Source organism: Olea europaea, chromosome 3 (assembly GCF_002742605.1).
Source record: "Olea europaea var. sylvestris chromosome 3, O_europaea_v1, whole genome shotgun sequence".
Lineage (NCBI taxonomy): Eukaryota > Viridiplantae > Streptophyta > Magnoliopsida > Lamiales > Oleaceae > Olea > Olea europaea.
Window position 1 is genome coordinate 18,053,958 of NC_036239.1, and position 22,480 is coordinate 18,076,437.

Genomic DNA, 22,480 nt, shown 5'->3' on the forward strand with positions numbered 1-22,480 from the left:
TGATACATTTTATATATTATTGTTTTACTTTTAGTCTTTTATATTTATTGAATTATGAGTAACCATATGTATTTGAAAGTTATATTGGATGTCAAAAAGAAAACTAAATTTTCTTGATTGGTACCGCAATCTGAGAGATGTTCTCAAGTATGAGAAAATTGGTTATATCCTTAAATAGTCCTTTCTAAAGACATATGTTGATGACTCAACTAAGGAAGAGATGACTACTATAATAAACACGGTAATTACAATAGTTAACATGTTTGATGCTTGTGAGTCTGTGACTATATCACCTGAGTTATAAAAACAACATAAGAGTATAGATGTTAACACATATTTTTTCATTTCAAAGAGTTATATGATAATAATTGAGTGGAAGGATATGAGATTTCAAAGCAATTATACTGGTATAAAATGATAGAGGAATATTCAGTCAATGCTTATGTACTGAAGATGATTGACATTAAGAAGTTATCTCAATTGAGTTCAATTATAAACCATGAACTAGTATTGACTTGGTTTTACAATCTCTATCAAGAGAGAGATATTCACAATTAATTATGAATTTAACATGGATAAACTCGAATGCATAATTATTGAATTCCCAAACATGCTTAAAACTATAAAGTCCAATATCAAAATTTGTTATGGGCAAATCTTGATCATTGATTCCTCTAAAGCTTGTAAGAGGAAGTCTAAAAAATGCTTTAAGAAAGCATTCAAGATGGTTAAAACAGTCAAAGCAAAGAAGGACAATATCAAATCTAGCCGCTGTTTGATTCCCATTTTTGGGATAAAATGAGTTATGGAATAGTAATTTTTTGGAGAATGTGTGGCTAAAAAGTAAGGAAAAGTTTTTGAAATTCGTGTATAATTATTTTATAAAAGAATGTGGGGTTAAAAATGAATTTTAAAAAAATGCATTCTTGAAAAAATGGGGATCAAACAAAGCCCTAATAATCCTTGTTATTATTTTGGAATGATAGGTCATTGGAAGAAAAATTGCAAGGCTTATATCTAATTCATTAGCTTCTTGATATTAGATACCCGTTCTGAATCTCGTATTTTTATAAATATGCATAAACTAAATAGAAGTAAACCACTGAAAAAGAAGAAGTTGATCTGCACGTTGAAAACGAGCAAATGTTGAGGTATTAATGAATTTAATATTTTTCAATAATTTAACGTAATTATTTATTTAGTAATTTATGTAGTTGTAAAATAACGTAAATAAATATTTTTCTTAAATAGATAAATTGTTAAAAATCAGAAAAATGAAAAAAATAATAATTAAACATTGTTCATTTGGTGTAACAGGTTTAATATTATATTTAGTTTGGTGCAAGATTTGATACAAAATTTATTTCAAATTTTGGTGTAAGGCTGGAGATAGCATAATTAGTGGAAGGTTGGAGATAAGAATTTGACAAAAAAAATTTTAAGAAAATAATTGCTATAATGAGAAAAGATTGAGAGTTTAGCGGCAATTAGAACATGGTGTATGAAATAAAAATTATGATGTCAATATAACCACCCTTTAATTATAGGAGGGATTTCTATCCACAAATAAAGTTATAAAACTATATAAAATAAAAGTTAATATTAGTTGATGCTACAAAAAATTGCGCATATTGGTTCCTGAGCTTGATAACTACTGATGGCATGAACAAAATCTCCAATACCCGAAACAAAGTCATTAAAGTGTGTCCTCATCGTCCCTCCTCCGATGTTTAAATTAGTGAGAAGTGAATATACGAAAATCTATATGCCGAAAAATATGTAAAAGCCTACCTAGTAATGAGCAAAAGCATTATATTTTGTATAGTGGAAGTGCAATCCTAGTAGGATTGAGTCACTTAGATACCTTATATTGTCTTATAGTCCTGGAAGACGTTAGAGTCTTGTAAGAGGTGAATACTAGAGTTCAACTCGAATTATAAGACCAGAGTGTTTGGATAATGTTGAGATTGTAGAGGTCGTCACTCTAGCCTCTAGGACAACGAGAGTGGATGGCAATCACATGATTAAATTGTAGACTTAAGGTCCTAGGACCGACCTCAACGAATGGTTTGTGGTTGACTCCATGGAGGCTCGGTTAAAATGGCTCTCAGTGGTCAGTCCAAAATGTCCATGGGAGGAGCAGTAGATATGGTTGTCCCAATCTCAAGCATAGGTAAATCTCGGGAAAGTTGTGGAAGAGAAGTAAAATCAAGGACCTTAAACCTTACCAAAATTGTGATTATCATTAGTTTTAGAGAACCCTACCCGTAAAAAGGGACAAAAGTTACAAGGGGCTTTTAATGGATAATATCAAATTTAAAAATTTATTTTATTGTATTTAGAGTAAATACTAATAAAAATTAGGGAAAATTGCAGCTATGGTACCAAACCTTTCGATTTTAAGTATATTTTGCCTAAACCTTTATTTTGTTGCAACCACAATACCAAACCTTTTAAAAACTTGCATTTAAAGTCCAAATGAATGATTTTTGTTAGTTTGATTTCAATTGACTTAAGAAAAATAAAAATAAATCAAAAATTAAAAAAGACAGCCCCATCTCCACCAAAAAAGAAAAAAACAGTATTATTCACCATATCTTTCACACCCCACCCAAAATTAACCCATCACCCCAGTCATTGCCATCGCCGCTTGCCACGCCCATCACAAAATTCGCCATCTTATCATTAATTTCATCATCTCAAATCACAAACCATTATCAAACCAACCAAGAAACCCATTAAGAAACCATTTTCTTCCTATCAAGAATTTATAAGTCAATGTGATTTAGGGTGGCGGAAACCCACCTTATGGCCACACCCACCCTCTCGAACCACCACCGGTCGACTTCTACACAACAGGCACTCAATATGATGGTGATGTTTCAACAAAATAAGAATAAAAAATCAATGAATTTTCTGGGATTTCGCATCCAATCGCATGCGAACAGGGGCTCTCATATCCAATCCAATTAATGGTTTTCCCATTGTTCAATCCGCAAATTCAATTGCGGGAACTCATATTCATACTCAGACAAATGTGGGTATACAATTAATTGATCTAATTGCTGCTCAACTGCCTTGTAATTCGAAAGTAGCAACTGGGACGATTCCTTCAATTGCAATTAACGGCCAAAATATTGTTCTTCCATCCAATGTGATCCACTGGTGGCCCAAGTGGGCCTATCTATACTTGCTTTGTGAGAGATGAAAGACTGCCCAATGGTGGCTCAATTATTCACATCGTAGATCACTAAGATTTGGAAGGAGATGATGAATTTGAAGTACAGTAGAATAGGATGAGGTGGGAGGAATGGGGTGATGAACAATACCTTCTCAATTTTTTGGGGGTAAGGGTGGGGTGTCTTTTTTATTTGGTTTATTTTAATTCAAAGTTACTATTTTCCTCTTTCTAAAATTGGTCAAAATCAATTCTCTTGAGTCAACTGACGGTCAAATTAATTGAAATAATTCATTTGGACTCCAATTGCAAGTTTTTGAAAGGTTCGGTATTATGATTGCAACAAAATGAAGATTTAGGCAAAGTTTGCTTAAAATCAAAAGATTCGGTCCCGTGACTGCATTTATTCTTTAAAATTGCGCCTATAATAAAATAACAATAAAAAAGCAACTCATCAGCAGTAATATTACAAAGAATAATAAAATGATAGTTTAACTCATTTGTCATCAGTTATCAAAGCAGCATCAATGATTACCAACAAAGTCACCGACAATAATCGTTGATGGAGGTTCGTTGTTGATCACAGAGAACTTCATCCAAATCACTAACATGCATTGATTTTATTATATAATCGTCGACGATGTTTTCACTATAAAACATAACCTCTAAATTGCTTGAATTACATCTAAATTGAGATTTTCTTGTTTTCACTATAAAACTTCCACCCTTAATGAGGTTGATTAATATTTATTTTTTCATTAATCTCTAACAAAAATTAATTATTAAGTATAAATAATCCACTACGAGAAGATGGTCGCCACCCTACTTGACCATACACACCGAGACTTGTTGACTTTGCTAACTATTGATATGTATAAAATAATTTGCGATAGAGATCCTAATGTTGTCTAGATTGTGTTTGTCTTCTTGTAATTGACTATTGTCAAAAACAGTTTTTAGCAACAGCAAATCACAAAAAGACAGCTGTTTTTTTGTACCAATTCTGTTAAAAAAAAATTTGTAACTAGTAGATTAAATGGTTATAGAAAGCTATGGAGAAATCGAAATTTGACTATTAAATATTAAAAAAAAACGCATATAAATCTAAAATTAAGAATTTAGATGATTATCACGAGAAAAGGAAATTTCTTGCACTTTAAGACGACGCGGTTAAGTAAAGTTAAACATATATTTGGAATTAAAGTGAAGGTTCCAAGCAGTTCCATGTTGGGAGACAAAGACTCAAAAGTCTCAAATTTAATAATTTTTTTTTCCTATAATCGTCTTACTTTTTTGGTTTTTAGTGTTGTCCAATGTCTTTATCATATAGTACGCGTTTGAGCCACATTATTTTTAAAGAATGTATTTTGAAATAGCAGATTGATGAAGAATATATGGCTAAAAAATAGGAAAAAAATTTCGATTGGCGTATAATATTATTTTATTGAAGAATATATGGTTGAAATGATGTCAAATCACTATTTTAAAATGTGACTCAAACAGGGCCGATAATAATTATATGGTAGAAGACAAATCACTTATGTAATTTGTTCAAAAGTGTTTTCTTTGGGTGTTGAATATTGAGTCATTCACATTGTTGTTCTAATTTAGTTGTTTGATTTGTAAGATTGGAAGAATTTTCTTGACTTGAGTGACATAAAAAAGACTTTTTATTCCGTTTAAACGAGATAAAACACCTTTTTTCTTTGGTTCGAAAATAGATAAATTTTACTATATTTCAAAATAAAGTAACTTTTTATTTATTAAAATGTGATTAACTTGTTGGGAATGAAATTACATCGAACTAATATAAAGTTTTTCCTGTTGATCATTACCTATTGTTTGAATAACAAGTCAACCATTAAAATTTAATAAAGAACAAGTCAATCATCAAAGTTCCATTATAGTGACACAATTTGTTCTTATCAATAGAAAACATCAAAATTTTCGTTGAACTAACACGTAACCTTGATGATAACATAACCCATTTTAATTTCATTAATAGTTCTACAATTTGACAAACAAAATTTATTTTTATAAAGTGGAACATATAAATAACAAGTAACAATTTAATAGAAATTTGAATTACTTTCGTTGTTGAAAATTGATTTTTCTCGACTTATTACTCAATTATAACTCAAAAATAAACCTATCAAATTAATTGTTTAGCCCTTGTTTAATGAACTTTTTGAAATGGGTTTCGCGACATGTACTCGAAAGTGCCCTCACATGGGGGGCGGGTCCTACGTATTTATTGTGCGTGGGCACCGCCTCTTATGTGAGGGACGAGTAACTGGACGTGTAAACGGGTACAAATAGTATTTTCCTTTCGAAATTACTAGTTGATGGATTTCATGATATCTACAGTTAAAAATAAATAAATAAAATTTGTTCGATGGAATGTGCGGTTAGAAAGAAAGTTTGATGAAATGAAAATCCCAGAAAAGTTTGCTTCGAGGCAATTTCATATTCATCACTTCACCAATTGAAACGGGTTTTTGGGACCCACTATCAAACCTCCGTCAACTATAAAAAAAACATGCCAGCTTCAGTTTTCCCAAGCGTGTTTTTCAAAGCTGCTCTTCAAATTCCTATTCCTCTCCCACTTTCTTCTACCCTAACGCCGTGGCATTCGCTGTCTCTGTCCGCCGTGACGGAAAAGACAAGAAAATTTTATCAGAAAAGGAGAAATAATTTGAATTCAGATGGCGGCACAGCCTCCGGCAATGACAGACGGCGGATCACAGCCTGTGACAGCGCTTTACGTTGGTGACCTCCACCCGAACGTGACCGAGATTGAATTAAGCGAGGCGTTCAGCCGAATGGGAGACGTAATATCTGTTAAAATTTGCATGGACCATACTACTGAGAGGTCACTTGGATATGGCTACGTCAATTATAGTAACCCTCAAGATGGTATGTTTCATTCTTGGGTGTGTGTGGAAGAACATGAATTTTTATTTTTTTTTTCTCTATCTCTAAACAATGAATAGTTTTATGTTTCTTGTTTTATTTAACCATGTCATTTGACTGAATCCTAGGTGTTAACTACCTTGTCTAAATGTTCAAAACAAAGATATATATATATATATATATATATAGTGCTTGTGCTTTGAATTTAGTCTCGAACAAGTCTCTATTATGATACGAAAGATTGAATCCCTCTCATATGTTATCATGTCAATTTTGATAATCGGATCACAGGAAACTTGAATATGATTGATATCATACTATGCTATTAGAGATAATATGGGTTTATTTAATCTCCTTTTGGCAAATTTGTAAATGGTTTATAAAGTATAATAGTGGTGGGTCTTACGAAATCTGTGAAGTATCCAAACACTAAGAGAACTGAATGTTGTGGACAAATGCTGTGAAATATTGGAAGCATTAACCTAAAATGATGGTAGAAGAGTTCTCAAATTCTATTTTATGATATTCCTGATTTTCAATGAAATATTTGCTCAGATCTTACACAACAAAACAAGGATTTTTTTGCCTAAATCGGTAGTGAGTTGAATCAAATGGAGAAGGATAAAAATATTTAGTTTTTTATTTGAAGTTTTTAGTGTTTGAACATCCTTTCGTTTGACACTGTTCTTATCTCGAATTTAAATTTTATATTTACTTGGAACTTTGAGTTTTTCTGGCTCCCTTTTTCTCTCCTTTTAGGCCTAACATCACTTTTCTTTGAGTTCATAATAGCCGCAAGAGCCTTGAAGGAGCTGAACTTCACTAATCTAAATGGAAAACCTATCCGAATATCATATTCTAATCGAGACTCAAGCTTACGTAGAAGTAGTGCTGGAAATATATTTGTTAAGGTACGCTTTAATCTTTATTCCCTTAGTTTATTGTTTGGCATGACCATTTTGCTTAATTTGGAAGAGATTCAGATATCTTTCAATCTTGCAGAATTTGGACGTTGCAATTGATAACAAAGTATTAAACGAGATATTTTCTTCATTTGGAAACATAGTTTCATCCAAAGTTGAAACAGATTCGTTTGGTCAGTCGAAGGGCTATGGTTTCGTGCAATACGATACTGAGGAAGCTGCCCAGAAAGCTATTAATGAACAGAATGGCATGTCATTGTATGGCAAGCAAGTCTACGTAGGACATTTCGTTAGCAAGCGAGAAAGAGAGAATAAGACAAAATTTACCAATGTGTTTGTAAAGAATTTGTCTGAATCAATAAGTGAAGAAGATCTGAAGATAATATTTGGTGAATTTGGATTGATTACCAGTATAGCAGTGATGAGAGATGAAGATGGAAATTCAAAATGTTTTGGATTTGTAAACTTTGAGAATGCAGAGGATGCTGCTAAATGTGTTGAATTTCTCAATGGTAAGAAATTCAATGACAAGGAATGGTATGTTGGACGAGCCCAGAAGAAATCTGAGAGGGAACGTGAATCAAGACTTGAGTACGCCGAGAAGGAGACACGTGAAAGATCATTAGGATTAAACAACCTCTATATCAAGAATCTAGATGATAGCATTGACGATGATAAGCTCAAGGAATTGTTTTCTCAATTTGGTGTTGTAACATCGTGCAAGGTTCGTCTAAAAATGTCTTTATTGTCAATCTTTTGATTGTGTTAGTCAGTCAACTATAGTTTACTAAATTAGTTGAGTCTGGTACAAATGCAGATTAACTGTGATGCAAAAGGGATTAGCAAAGGCTCAGGCTTCGTTGCATTCTCAACTCCTGAAGAGGCTTCAAGAGCAGTAAGTATTGTTGAACCAACTCATCTAAGAAATTAAATTGTAATTTAATTTTGAGAAAGCCCCTCTTACGTGCAAGGCATATTCACTTTTCTTGTTGAAGGCCCAAACTGTTTTTTGTTTGTGTAGATCTTGGAAATGAATAAGAGGATGATTGGAAGCAAACCTCTTTATGTTGCTATTGCAGAAAGAAAGGAAGTTAGAACAGCAAGGTTACAGGTATATTACTATGTTTTCATTTTTTTTCTTCCAATAGATGTTTTCGCATTTTCGCCCTGACATTCGTCATCGATGTGCTTAGTACTCCCATGAAATTATCTCCTTTTTAGTCAAGTTATTGGCACTTTGACTATAATACTACCCTTCCGATATATGCATTAACTCCATGACAAATAACATAGAATCAGATATCAATGTGCTCAGTACTATTTTGAAATTACTATTCTAATGTCAAGTTGGCACTTTGACTATATTTAATGGTTTTGTACACGAGTCGTAGTAACTAAAGCTCTATGGATACCGTCATACTTATAGAATGCCTCATCTATTTTTGTATGTGTATCCTCGTGATTATGAGATTACGAGTGATGTATTAATGTTTTCTTGTTTCTTGAGTCTGGCCATGAATCCATAGGCCGAGTTGCTCTCGGTTTTAGTACATATTTTGCAAATGAAATAGATAGTTGATATATTTTACAGGCTCAATACTCCCATATGCGGCCAAGTACTTCAGTCACTCCACGTATGCCAATGTTCACTCCTGGTAGTCCTGGACCAGGGCAACAAATATTCTATGGACATGCTGGACCTTCTATAATTTCTCCAATGGTATATTACATATTCACTGTAAATCTTTTGTTCAATATTCCTAGGATTGAGATACTCTTTCAATTTTATGTTGAAACGAAGCAATTTACATGGAAGGCTTAAAAATTATTAAGCTTTTGACTCATTAAAGCCTTTTCTGATTTGGGATTATTTTGGATTCCAACTGCAGTTTGTTCAGGGAATGAGACCTACTGGCCCATTCCTGCCAAATGTCGTCCTGCCTCTGATTCAACCGGGACCGCCAGGGTTGTACCCAGGTGGTAGACACGCCAGTGTTGATTCTGTACAGCAAAGCCTACAACCATTTCCAATGATGCAGCAACAGGTTAGTGGCCTTTTCAGTTGTGCCATTCTTGAAAACATTTTTTTGTAGTGTTGAGCATTGCTATGGCACAGGCGATTTCAAGGGGACGTGCATATCGATATCCTCGGCCTAATGTTTCTGTGCAAGGAATCTCTGGAGACATGGTTTCCTTTCCACGCGAAATTGGCAGCTCACAGCTGCGTGATGCACGGATTTCTCAGAGAATTCCAGTTCAAACTTTGGCTTCTGCACTTGCAAATGCTCCCTCTTCGGAACACAGAATGGTAAGCATTTTTTTCCATATCTTTTCTACATTATCTTGGAAAAAGAGCTGAAGCATGGACACTTCTATAAAGGTGACATGTAAATGTCTGACCGTCCTCAAACAGTATAGGACATGAGCCGGACATGCAAAGTGGCATATCCTATCTCAAAACGTTACTTGTCAGTGTGTCCATAACTCGATGTCTGTGCTTACAGATGTTGGGTGAGAATTTATACCCACTCATCGAAGAGTTGGAGCCCGAGTCAGCAGCTAAGGTGACCGGCATGCTTTTGGAAATGGACCAAACCGAGGTTTTACACTTGATGGAGTCGCCAGACGCGCTTAGAGCCAAGGTTGCAGAGGCTATGCATGTCCTGAGGAACGTGCCTCAGCACGAGGCTAGCAGCCTGGACGAGCTGCTCGCATAGTTGGCATTGATTAAATAACTATATAGTTCCCTATGTCTGTCGAATAAGGGTGGAATTATGTATTGTACAAGAACTAGATTTTGTTACATTGTTGAGCTAAACTTTGATACAGAAGGTAGACTGTGTTTTGTGAGGAAATAACAGGATACTGTGAATTTCATTTTCTTTTTATTCCTCCTTGTGTTGTACTCGTAGATATGGTATCCTATTTGTGTAATGGCGTTCCTAATTTTCTCTCAAAAACTCTGTAAATTATCTTTTTCTAAATCTTGAATTTTTACCTATGCTAAGTTATACATATTTTTTTATTTTTTTTTTGGAAAATCTCTCTTTTACATTATTATACATGTCAAGGGATATAATCCGACATCGAATAAAGATAAAAATATAGACCAATTTATAAGAATTTATGCTACTCCTCTTAACAATGTTGACCTTTTAAGATGGAATTCAAAGTCCTAACAATACATTTGTTTCACAAATCTTATTAGCTTTAAACCTAATCCACCACCCAACCCAGCACTACCCACACAGCCTTTTGGATGCTCTCGGAGCTGAAATATCGAACGCCTTTGGATATATTAGGGTTTGCTGTAATTTACGAATACATATTAATTTTGCCAGAAAGAGTTATTACAATTCTTTTCATAGCATTTCTAGGGGAGTTTTACTTCAACAAATTAACACGTCACTTTGTTTTTCACTTCTACAACATTTTAAAGATGCCTAAATTTCTCATCCACCATGCCCGCACGTAGTAAATAGGGAGACGAGGAACATAGTCCTTTGTGCCGAATTTTTCAAACCGACCCCGGATATTTTTATTTTATCATTCATATATTTTTTTATATGAACTAATTGTTCTACACTGTTTATTTGGTGTAGCTTGTTACATGGATTGTGAGTGGGAGCTTAGTTTTCGTCTAGGTATGCGACCTTGGATTGCTATTACATATTCAGCTCCTATAGTAGCTGCTGTCATTGTTTTTTTATCTACCCAATTGATCGAGGAAGTTTTTCTGATGATATGCCTTTATAAATTTCTTATACTTTCAACTTCATAATTGTATTCTAGGCTGAACAAATAATTAGACGGAAATAAATGAATTTTTTTATTCCATGTCTCGCATTCCAAAAATTCCCGACATGGGGATTGGTTCATTATTCAATGGCCCATTTTGCATGACTTTTATTTTTTACTTTTGCGTCGTGTAGAAGAGTTTTTTTTTTTTTTTTGAAGGAAATTACCTAATTTTTTTTGTTTGAAAACTACTTTTTAATAGAGTTTCATATTCCAAAAGTACTTTTAGAGAAAATTACATTGAATTGACTTATTCTAAAATCTCTTCTAATTAAAAGAATTACTACCATAAAATTAGTCAAATGGGTTCAAAAATAGGTTTTGGATTTCAAAGCTCATTTTGACATTTTTAAAAATCATGTCAAACGGGTCCTAAATGTGTTTAATCCCCAATTCCTACATCCTTAATGTTACCAACTTAACGTAATAAATAATATCGTTTGGTGGCACATTTGGTACCTAAAAGTGCCACTTAGAATTTAATGTTAATTTTTTAATCGACTGATTATTAGTGTAAAAGTTAGTAACTTGAGCGACTATTTCTATTTAATACAAATTAAGCCCCTGTTTAGCCATAATTAAATTATATTTTATTTTTCTCTTTTCTATTTTCAACTTCACAATCTTCCATAAAATAATATTTTATGTAAACCGAAAATTTTTCCATCTTTTTCAACCGCTCATTTTTCAAAAAACACTATTCCACCTTTTTTCACTTCAAAAAATGGGGGCCAAACGGAGGCTAACTTATGTGACCATGGCGTAATTAACTAACAGCTTCATTGTTTTCTTATAGAAAAAAATATGAAAAAAATATGTGCAAGTAGCATGACAGATGCAATAGATTTTCTGTTCAGATAGAATAATTCGTTTTCTCATTTTGCTGCTCTCCGCTAACAAATATTGAGAAAATAACATTTTATTTATATTTTGGTCTATGATTAATCAAAAGTTGTTAATTTTTATTTTCTTAGCAAAATTTATGAACAAAATATGTGGTTTTATTATTTTCCTTTGTGACCACGAGCGTATCACAGATCATTATAATCATAGGTCAAAACTGAGTATCAATCGTCAAGACACTGAATTTCAAGCTCCAATAAAGATTACAACGGTAAGAAATCTTGTTGCACTATCAGTTAATCACTAGTAACATAATTTACAGTTATTTTTGTTATAGTTCAGTTAATAGCACCAAGTGAAATAAATATGCTATCTACAAACCATATCTCGCTAATTTCTACTATGTAAAGAATCTCCAACGAGTTATATTCATAGAACTCAAAGGCCATAACAAGCTGTGGACCTGGTTTCATAATCTCATTCAACGACTCACTTAGTACTTCTTAAGCGTCCAGGCGAACAATATGCCTCTGCCTCATCCCTACATCTGCAGCTTCCCGATTCTGCTGAATCATGCCAATATCACTTACATTTGAACTTTGATCCTCTAGGACAACATGCTTCTCGTCTAAATTCTCCCCATAATTGTGGAGTCTACGACCAATCAAATACCGGTCATCGCGCATCGAATTGTGGAGGTTGGTGAACACGATATGAAACCGCTTGGCACAGATGAACAGCAGACTAAAGCTAAGGCATCCCAACCAAGCAAATCGATAGACAGCTGAGTTCACCACTAATGGGTACCCAAATAACGGAAATACGCCTCTTGCTAAAACATAGGGAACACACAAAGAAGTAAGCAGCTTCATAATGATTGGGAAAACAATCTCACGCAGCACCCAAAGACCTTGCAGTCTAAAGAAGCCATCTTCCCTCACCCTTTCGAATTTTATACGCCAGCTTTCATCCACCAGTGGCATCATGTTGCCCAACATAACCTGTACAAACAAACAAAAATTAAAACCTTTATTAGATCATCAAGTTGAGGCATTGATCTCAGTGCATCAATTACCATGTGAATATTCATTACTACATCAATGGACTCATTCTAAAGCTATCATAAAAACAAAGACCAAAGGAACCCACCCACGAAGTTAAACAGTTACTGAAGCCCCCCCCACCCCCCAAAAAACAAAACAGAAATAGAGAGAAAACTAACCACTCTTGTCCAGATCTTTAGAAAGATTAGTCCAAGAGCCCAATCCTGATACAAAAGAAAAACTGGACTTTCATCCACAGGAACCCGCATAGGCACAATTACCAGAAGTTCAAATAGCAGTCCGATTAACACGGGAATGATAAAAATCTGCAGCACAGAGTTAACACAAGTTAACTTTAAAAACACGTGCAATCTTATTCACATATAACCGAGATTCTCCATTCTTACCCATATTGACAACAGTGCAGAACTCTTGAGAATGATGCCACACCATTTCCATATCCCGCCAAGCAAAACTCTAGTTCTCCTTTTCCAAATATGGTTAATAAAATATTTTGCTCCAGCCAAGACAGTCCAAATAACATAGCTTCCAATGATGAAAGCATAAGAATCTAAAGAAGAAAGTCAAGGAAAATATTGAAGACTATGGTTTTATTCTCATTATTAAGTTAAAATAAGGGCATAACTACCAACTTAATAAATCAATTACCATTGAACTTGATGCCATGGGTTACTGGAAGAAGTGGAAAGGCATTGAAGAGTGTTCTCCCAAGTGAAATGGGTACGACTATCAATGCAGAGTTGAAAACAAGTAGAGTCATCCAAGCTACCAACAACAATACCACAATGCGAAGCCCAAAACTCCACCTGCTAAAAGATCAAAGCAGACAAATATAAGATGCTTGTAGTAAAACTCCATGAAAAAGAATTGCCAATCTACCAAGGGCTGACATCAACTGAATGTGCAAGGAAGAATTAGAAAAGACAAAATCTAAAGAACATTTGAGGGTTCCCAAAAAAGAGGTGAGCAAACAATTCACTTAAAAGCAATTGAATGCAATTCAACTTGAAAAGAAAGAGATGCTTCCATAATCAAGAAACACAAGGCACATGAATGTGCAGGATTTATCATAATGTGTGCACTAAAAATTTCTGAGTTTGGCTGCATTTGTATCTCATACTACATTACCACTCTATTAGGTATTGTTGTTACCAAAAGATATGTCCACAGAATTAAAGAAGAAAAAATAATGACTTGTTTATGAGTGGTCTTTGAGTAAAGCTCAAACTTCAAATCACAAAAATGTGGATTAGTTAAGTGCAATTATCAATCTGAATTGCCGGAGAGATGGGCAAAGAGTCTAAAATCTAGGAAAACAAAAAAGTTCATAAAAAAACTCCCACATTGAAAAGCTAATAATTTATTTATCCTCAATGGCAACTTACTCTAGATCAGCTGGTTCATCATTGTCGTGCTCCTCGGTGCCATCTAGTACAGCACGTGTGGCTAGTAATATTGCTCGTTCCTCTGCACCAAAACGTGCATGTCCTCTCCGTGGATTCCGATTTGCATTTTCCTGACCACCATTGTCCTCTGGTTTTGGGAGTAAAAACTCAGATAAACCAAGTGCCCAGCCAATGGCAATAAACCAATAGCGCAAAAGAGATTTGACGGCACACCGCGACTTAAGATGCTCAATAGCAAAAGGAATGAATATTTGAAAGAGAAGTATGTCAGCAGGAAATTCAGTAAATGGATCAGACACACTGCACAAGAAGCATTTATGTGGGCGTTAATAGAGAAATTTTTAAGTAAATCAGAAAACGCAGACAAGAAAATTATATTTCTGAAAAGGATGAGAGCAATCTTACAAAATTTCTATCGGAAAAATGGAGGGACCCATTTGCATTGCAAGTTTAACTGGTAAAAATACCAACATCACTATCAAACTCCCATAAACAGCAATAGACAACAGAACTCTACGAGCATGCTTGTGTACAGGATCATCAATCAGATCACGGAAAGGATTATAATTAGGATCTGCTGGATCTCGAAGGAAGTATAAAACTCCACTGCGTAGAACCTATAAAGAAATACATATGGTGTTAGTGGTAGCTAACGTAGTACTCTTGGAGAATACGAGTTGAAATAATAATTAGTTAGGCAAATTGAATACCCCTCGAAGAAGGCTGACAAATATACTGGTTTGCAGCATGAAGACAATTCCTACAACCCAATGAATCAAGAAACTTGCCAGTGGCGAGACTGAGAAGAATTCAACTCTATGTGAAATTGTCTTTCCAAACATCCTTAGAGTACAAACATCCAGCCACAATCCGCACGTCAAAGGGAAAACCCCAAGTTCAATGAACAGAAGGAAAACAACCTTAACTGCAGTCATTAAATGTCTCATTGCTGCAGCAAACTGCCTGAAGAGTGATGGAATAGTTTCAGCAATTGAAGCAATGCCATAGAACCTTCCCATGGTCAAAGGCTCTCCTCTAGTATACCGAATTAAAGCAACAATTCCAACATAGAAAATAATCAGTGAGAATATGAACATGTAGCCAGCAGCGAGAGTAGTAACATCAGAAAACCGTGATAATCCGTAAGATTGCACTTTCAAGAGGTCATTTGCAATATTTGAGCTTAGGTTGGCAAATACTTCATTGTTTCCTGTTACATTTACTATTAACATCTCGACCTGCCCAAGCAACCCATCTTCTTGGTTATCAGATGTCAAATTCACCACTGCATTTAATGCATTCTTCAGTGTGACGATCGCTAAGGAAAGGGCTGATTCCGTAAGTAGCAAGACAGACGATAATACAGGACCAGTGGCAAAGGACAAAAGCCAGGATAAATAATAGAGTACAACACGTCCTAATGAGAAAGGCACAAAGATCACAACTCCAAGGAAAAACATATTGCTTGCTAGAACCTGCAAAGAAGAGGAGGAAGTATAGCAACAAATAATCCGTTGCATACAAAAGGTGAAAAAGACTAGAAGAGCTTTCTGATTTATATCAATTTATAAAGCAATGTTAACATGCGGGTCTAGTGAAGATTTAAGACATCCAAGCACCAGATGACCTGAAGGCATATTGTTCATGGTGGGAGGAAAATAAACCTGTTAATGACAGCCAATTTAACTGCAATGATTTCGGATTCGTTTTATTGAGCAATGACAGAATTAAACTCATAGAAGGGGTAGTCTAATGCCTAAGTACTCGCGTCTACAGATCAGTCATTCAAAATAAAGAAGGAAGAGAGAGAGAGAGAGAATAATTCCCTAGGTCACAAATTTTCAGAAAAATTGGAATGGCTTATAAACCAGTAGCTATGGTCAGACACATAATGAGTTCAATTGCTGAAGTAATTGCGTTTGTTTAGGTACATCATCCTCTCAGTGAAATATAGAGTGGCTAATAACAGTAAAATAGGTATGCTAACCAGTCAGTCCACCCAGCCCACCCTGCATGGTCTCGTGAAAATAAATCCAATAAAATTATCCATTTAGAACCAAATAAGCAAACTAGATTTGAAAATTATTTCAATACACGTTGCAAGGTTTTAAGAAATTCCTTGCCACAGATTACTTCCAGTACAAAATAGTCGAGTTGACAATCTAGCACGCCAAAGTCGCTGTCCAGCTACCAAAAATAGGCTTCAAACATGGTACATACAAGCTTAAAACATAGCTGAGTGTCGTGCTAACTAGGGAAATATAATATCCAGTACGGGATAAATAGCATTCCATGTGAAAATAATGATTCAAGAAAACAAAATTAAACTCCAGTTCCATTCAGGCATCGAAAGAATTAANGGATAAATAGCATTCCATGTGAAAATAATGATTCAAGAAAACAAAATTAAACTCCAGTTCCATTCAGGCATCGAAAGAATTAAGGAAACCGTGGAACATATAAACTCACTGTGAATGCATTTTCAACCAAATGGAATACAGGTCCATTCATGCCAACCAGTTCATCAAAAGGTACATCTTCTGCACCATCAGCATCATCCAAGCCATCAAACATCTGTTCAACACGAGCCTCAAGACGAGCAGCCTGCAACTCCCACTGAGCAGCAACATTTTCTGCATTCCTGTGTATTATCTGGCCAGCTCCTGCAATTCCTTGTGCTCCAGCAGCATCTTCGTCATTCCCATCACCACCAATATTTCTATTGACTTGAGCAGCATGCCTTCTTGCAACATGAGCTCCATTCCTGTCTCCTTCATCTTCCCTGTTGACATCCTGCCCTCCAAGTTCTCGTAAATGTCTAAAGTAATCTCTCAGAGAAGTTGCCCCAAGAAATATGAATACAATGCATGCAGAGAGCAGAAATCCATGCAGACAATCGGTCAGAATGACTGTTGTAGATAAGTGACTCAAAAATAATCTTTGCGCTTCGGCCAAACTTCTAACGAACGTCAGTCGCCATATCCAAAAGGTAATAAAAGGAATAATGACAAGCCAAACTGAGAGTACAAAACTGAGGCGCAAAAAGAACTGCATAACATGGCAGACATTCATAGCTATCCCAACAATAACTTCCCGAAAAGGAAGTCTTGAAGGAGCATTTTCAGCATAAACTGGAGAGAACGAAAATGGATGTTTGCAGACCTGCATTTTATGTAACTAAGGAATAAGTAAGGGAATATCGCTCTGCGGTCCTCTATCAAGCACAAAGTGAAGGGAATAAAATAGGAATACCTATAGAAAACTATCAAAAATTATGTGAAGCACTTAGTAAGATTAAGTGCATAACATAATTTACATTATCCATTTACATATCTTATGCTATGGACTTGCAGTGTAATTCTTTAATATATATTTCTTGGGAAAGGTTGATGTCTAGATTTGCTTAAACAATACCCTAGTAAACATATATTGGTATCAGTTAGTATTTCAAATGTTCTCTAGCAAATTTTCTGATTGTAATACAAAGATGGTTAAGGCTTGCTGAGCATTTTGAAGAAATTATCAGAAACTTATACACCTAAAATTCTATTTCTCATACATTTGATGTTTTTAACTCTCAACTGGACAGTCTTCTTCACATGTAGAAATCCTGACCACTTGCTAGTTCCTTCATCTTTCTAATCACAGAAACGCCTCTAAGAACAATCTACAATTGCATCGATAATCAAAGTGAACATTGAGACAAATCATTTCCAATTATGCATAGAATCACGTGCTATATCTATGCCATGTTATATATGGTCTGTGCTTATCTTTGTAATCAACTAGATATAGACATAACCGTATGTTCAGAACTGGAAGTTTTGGCCGTTACCATTTTCCCTTGTAAACAGTTCTCACCCAAAGCACTAACACAAAATTCATGACTTGCATGAAAGAAATATAAAAAGGTCACTCGTTTTGTCTAAGATTTATTACTGTTCGTCCCATTTACATTCAGTGAACGGCTTTAAAAGATTTCAATTAATCAAAAAACACCATAAACTAACTTAGCCACAGGCGAACCACACAAGAAGTTTTCACAAAATTATCCCAATTCACAACCGATGTCTAATAACACCAAAAAAAGTTAAGTGGACATCAATAAACAGACCTCGCATTGGCGGGCGTTACTGTGATTCAGCCACTGAAGTAAGCAATCCTGGTGAACGAACTTTATGCTGCCACTGCAGGCACAAGGATATCGCAACGGACTATCAGTATCGCCAGGGTTCCGGCAGATCCGGCAAACATCCCCCTCCTCATCGTCATCCAGCAAATCGGACTTATCACTATTATTACTATTGTTATAATTATTATAACTCCTTGAACCCGGCGAAGAAGTCACCGAAGATGTTGAATTGCACTTTGAAGGCACCTCAAAGGAGGAGGATGACGATGCGGCCTCTGTCTCCAGTCCGATCTCCATCGAGCCGCTCGAGATTGCCGGTGGAATTTTCTAATGCTCTCTCTGGGTTTTGGTTGATGATTCTATTTGGGGCCGGTGACAATGGAGGAAATACCGTCCAATAGCCTAAAAATAATGAAAGTCCCTAAGATTATGCTCAGAAATGAAAACAATTGAAAAATAGTTTTCAAATAATAATCTTTCCAAAAATACCTCTTATCAAAGCCACTATAATGTATAAATTTTTTTAAATAAGTCCTCAAAGAAATATAGATCATAAATTTTTAATAAATTTAAATTCAAATATTATAGAAAATTTTATTGATTTAAAAAATGCAACAGAAAATGAATTAAAATATTTAGAAGAAGATCTGAAAGGATTCTTTACAGAATATTTAGATCCAAAATTAAAAAATAAAAATGTTCCTATAGATAATGATACAATCAAAACAGAAAATAATGTATATAAATTAATTCTTAACTTGAGAAGAAGAATTAAAGAATTAAATATAATCATTGAAGAAAAAGTATTAATAAAAAATAGTGAATTTTATAAATTTTATTGTGATATTTTAAATACTTATGAAGATTTTAATTGGCTCAAAAATCTTAATTCCTCCGTTGCACACTCCGACGAAATGGTATCTGAGCCATGTTACGAACCAAAAATTATGATGAATATAGTAGATGAAGAAAATATAATTGAGGAATTTTTGAAAAAAGTTGAAAAATATAAAAAAAAAACCTAGTTATCCCTATTTACCTAAAAATACTACAAATGAAAGTTTTGAGGATATACATAAAAGATTAGAAAATCTAGAACATAATCTACAAGTAGGAAACGCTCTTTTAGATAAAATCTTAAAGGAAAATATATGATTATAATTAATCCACCTCAAGATTTTAGGATTATTCAAAAGGAATAATATAAAGGGAAAAAACATGAAGAAAAACAATATATGATTACAGATGTAGAAGAGATAGAACAAAAATTCTTAGAATCTACAGGTGAAGAGTATGAAGAATATAAAAAACAGTTAGAAGAATTAACTGAAAAAAATGGAAAATACAAAGATGAATACTAATCCATCTTCAAGTCAAAATATAAAAATAGAATTTAGTAGTGATGAAAAACAAGATTATCCTTATAGTACCCCAATACCTGATAAGGCTGATATTAATCAATATAGAAAAACACAGAAAAGATGTACTTGAAATGTAAGAAAACAATCCATAAAATAAATAAATCCAACGAAGTCCTACAATGAATCAATCCACACAACAGGAGTATGGTTAGATTTAGACTGTGTAAATAAAAGTAAAGCTATTGAAACATGGAAGAAAAGTACAGATTTAGCGATACAATTTAATAAATGGGAAACATATACAGCTTTTGGATTTATAGAACATACATTCAGAGGAATTGTTTTTGAATGGTGGAGAAAGTTACCAGAAATTATTAAAGGAAGAATAAAATATGGAGCAAATAGAACTGAGGTATTAGATAATAGAAATACCCTAAATGAATAAAATATACAGGAAATATTAAAAAAATTTGAAAAAATCTTAAAAACAGAATTCTTAGGGGATATGTATACTTCTAATGAAGAAGAAAGAAAACAGGATGAATATAATCAAGGAATGATTGCAATGGAGAATTTAAAGATATGTGATATGTGTGAATTAGAAAGATACACATGTAATTTTGAAGAATTATATTATATATTAAATCAAGGAGATTATCAGGAAAACAAACCTATATTAAGATCTTATTTTACAAAATTACCATTCCCATGGGGAATTAAATTATTAAAAGAATATGAGAAATTATTACCTCTAGGAGAAGAGGAAGGAGTTAAAATAGATAGTCTTGGAAGTAGAATTGAATTTACAAAAAGAATGATAGGCATGTGGTGTAGAGAGGCACTAAAAAATAAGAAAGCTTATAAAATAAGAAAGAATTCATTATGTTGTTATAATGATAATGGCCAAGTTGAACAATTTGGATGTCATAAGAAGAAATATAAACCATATAAGAAATATAAAAGAAAATTCAAAAATTATAAAAAAAAAATTCAATAAAAGGAATTTTAAATCACATAAAAAATATTTCAAAAAAAGAAATTGGAATAAGAAATTTAAATCAAGAAACATTAAAAAATGTAGATATTTTATTTGTAATAAAGAATGACACATTGCCCCTCAATGTCCTGAAAAGAAAGATAGACAAAATATAAAAACTCTTAGAATTTATGAAAAATTTCAAGAAGATAGTGATATAGAACTAATTGAATATTTTGAAGACTTAAGTAGTGAATGCAGTAGCATTTATGAATTAGATACATCCTCATCAGAGGAAGATTATGAGGAAATAGTATATATGAATCAGGAGATACAACAATCAGAAATAAAAATTGAAACAACTGAATAACTTGAAGATTCTATAGAAGAAATTAATCAGGAGATTACCTTTGATATTAAAAATTACGCAGGAATTACTAAAAAGATATTAGATCTACAGGAAAAAGATGTATTCCATCAAGGATTTTTAGGAATTTTACCAAGAGTAAATAAAACAATTGTAAGTATGAATTATAAAGAAATGTCTATTAATATAGAAGACACTATAGGAAAAGCAAGAATTCCTATAATAACAAAAGAATGGGTAAAACAAAAGCTATCCAAAATCCCAGAAAACGTAAGAAACAAATTAAAATGTATTGAATTAGGAGGAGTCCAAATAATGGTAAAAGGATTCTTTAGAGAAGGTATGAATATACCAATAGAAATATACTGTATTGACAATAGAATCTTACAAGATCCTATAGATGCTCTATTAGGAACAGTTGTAGGAAACTTAGTCTATCGGAAGATAATATTTACAGTAAAACCAAATTATGCAATATCTTTAAATGATGAAAATATTAACTAAAGTTTCAATCTATATTATAGAATTGGAAACTTGAAAATGTTATGAAGAAGTAAGGCTATTAGTATAAGCATAAAATCAATTTTTGCTTTTAGTACTAGCCATCATAATAATCTAAGAAAGATAACTGATAACATTATTATACATAAAGCTTTTGAGGAATTAGCACAATATATACCTCTTAGAAAATACCAGGAACATGAAGTTACTATACCAGAACAAATAATGCTTGATTTTCATAAACAAGCAAAAGAAATTAATTCTGAAGGAAAATTAATAAGAAGAAATAGTGTCAGCTTAGAAGGAGACAATCTTATTGTAAGATTTCCCTCTAGACAAGACTCTAGGATAAGCAGACTTAAGAATTTAAGCATTGCTGAACCATTAAGTTCACAATATTACATTAAGACAAGATATGTAAACCAAGAAGGGTTTAAGAAGAATCTTCTTGTCCTCATAGATACTGGAGCAGATAAAAGTCATGTAAATGCCAAGTTTGTTAATCATTTAATAGACTTTGAAATACCAGAACTATATATATTTAAGGATTATTTGGGAAATAATCTTGAAATAAGAAAATATGTTAAATTCCCTCTTATACTTGTAGGAGAAGATCAAAAAGAATATATTAAAGAAATAATTTCATATAAAGATGATTTATATGGAGTAGATCGTTCACCTATTCTACTAGGAATGAACTTCCTTGAGAAATATAGTCCTTATAAAATTTGTCAAGGATATTTAAAAATAACAGTTGATGATAACTCAATCATCATACCAAGAATAGATGAAAATATGAAATCATTGTTATCATGGAAATAGTAATAAGTACTAATCCCATGAGTCCATATATTGAAATTACACTCAATATTAAAAGCTATTGTAGAATCAAATTTCATGCTTACTTAGATACAGGAAGTACAATAAGCTTATACTTATCAAATGTACTACCATCTGAATACTGGAAATACAATTCAAAGAAGATAGTCACTGCTACAACAGCAGGTGAAAATAAGGT

The 22,480-nt window shown here is 33.5% G+C and overlaps 3 protein-coding genes across 4 annotated transcripts in view; 2 read left to right on the plus strand and 1 right to left on the minus strand.

The window, feature by feature from the left end:
* The first annotated feature begins 5,755 nt into the window (after window positions 1-5,755).
* On the plus strand, window positions 5,756-9,902 carry LOC111388048 (polyadenylate-binding protein 8-like). Its single transcript, XM_023012714.1, has 9 exons — window positions 5,756-6,094; window positions 6,884-7,002; window positions 7,094-7,738; window positions 7,832-7,909; window positions 8,036-8,125; window positions 8,606-8,734; window positions 8,904-9,059; window positions 9,131-9,322; window positions 9,519-9,902. Exons 1-9 carry the CDS (start codon window positions 5,884-5,886, stop codon window positions 9,729-9,731), a joined length of 1,833 nt encoding a protein of 610 aa, XP_022868482.1. The 5' UTR covers window positions 5,756-5,883; the 3' UTR covers window positions 9,732-9,902.
* A 1,971-nt stretch (window positions 9,903-11,873) lies between these two features.
* LOC111388057 (probable E3 ubiquitin ligase SUD1) lies at window positions 11,874-18,680 on the minus strand. 2 transcript variants are annotated; one of them, XM_023012730.1, is made up of 9 exons: window positions 18,240-18,680; window positions 16,595-17,287; window positions 14,836-15,600; window positions 14,531-14,742; window positions 14,105-14,425; window positions 13,368-13,525; window positions 13,106-13,269; window positions 12,878-13,024; window positions 11,874-12,656 (listed from the first exon to the last, which is right to left on the minus strand). In XM_023012730.1, exons 1-9 carry the CDS (start codon window positions 18,552-18,554, stop codon window positions 12,159-12,161), a joined length of 3,273 nt encoding a protein of 1,090 aa, XP_022868498.1. In that variant the 5' UTR covers window positions 18,555-18,680; the 3' UTR covers window positions 11,874-12,158. The 2 variants fall into 2 exon arrangements, with proteins under 2 accessions (XP_022868498.1, XP_022868492.1); XM_023012724.1 differs by having other exon boundaries at window positions 13,368-13,528; window positions 18,240-18,679.
* Window positions 18,681-20,123: 1,443 nt separating this feature from the next.
* LOC111379273 overlaps window positions 20,124-22,480 on the plus strand; it is a 14,223-nt gene continuing 11,866 nt past the window's right edge. The window contains exons 1-2 of the mRNA XM_023002632.1: window positions 20,124-20,211; window positions 22,372-22,478. Coding sequence (XP_022858400.1) covers window positions 20,124-20,211; window positions 22,372-22,478 — 195 coding nt within the window. The remainder of the gene's footprint in view (window positions 20,212-22,371; window positions 22,479-22,480) is intronic.

Excerpts from the sequence above, each read along its gene's own strand:
- LOC111388057 (XM_023012724.1), bottom strand. The coding sequence starts at position 18,554 with ATGGAGATCGGACTGGAGACAGAGGCCGCATCGTCATCCTCCTCCTTT. Across the intron at positions 14,743-14,835 it reads TTGTCAGCCTTCTTCGAGGG|GTTCTACGCAGTGGAGTTTT; the intron begins GTATTCAATTTG and ends ATTTCTTTATAG. Across the intron at positions 12,657-12,877 it reads TAAAGATCTGGACAAGAGTG|GTTATGTTGGGCAACATGAT; the intron begins GTTAGTTTTCTC and ends TTGTTTGTACAG.
- LOC111388048 (XM_023012714.1), top strand. The coding sequence starts at position 5,884 with ATGGCGGCACAGCCTCCGGCAATGACAGACGGCGGATCACAGCCTGTG. Across the intron at positions 6,095-6,883 it reads TTATAGTAACCCTCAAGATG|CCGCAAGAGCCTTGAAGGAG; the intron begins GTATGTTTCATT and ends AGTTCATAATAG. Across the intron at positions 7,003-7,093 it reads CTGGAAATATATTTGTTAAG|AATTTGGACGTTGCAATTGA; the intron begins GTACGCTTTAAT and ends TCAATCTTGCAG.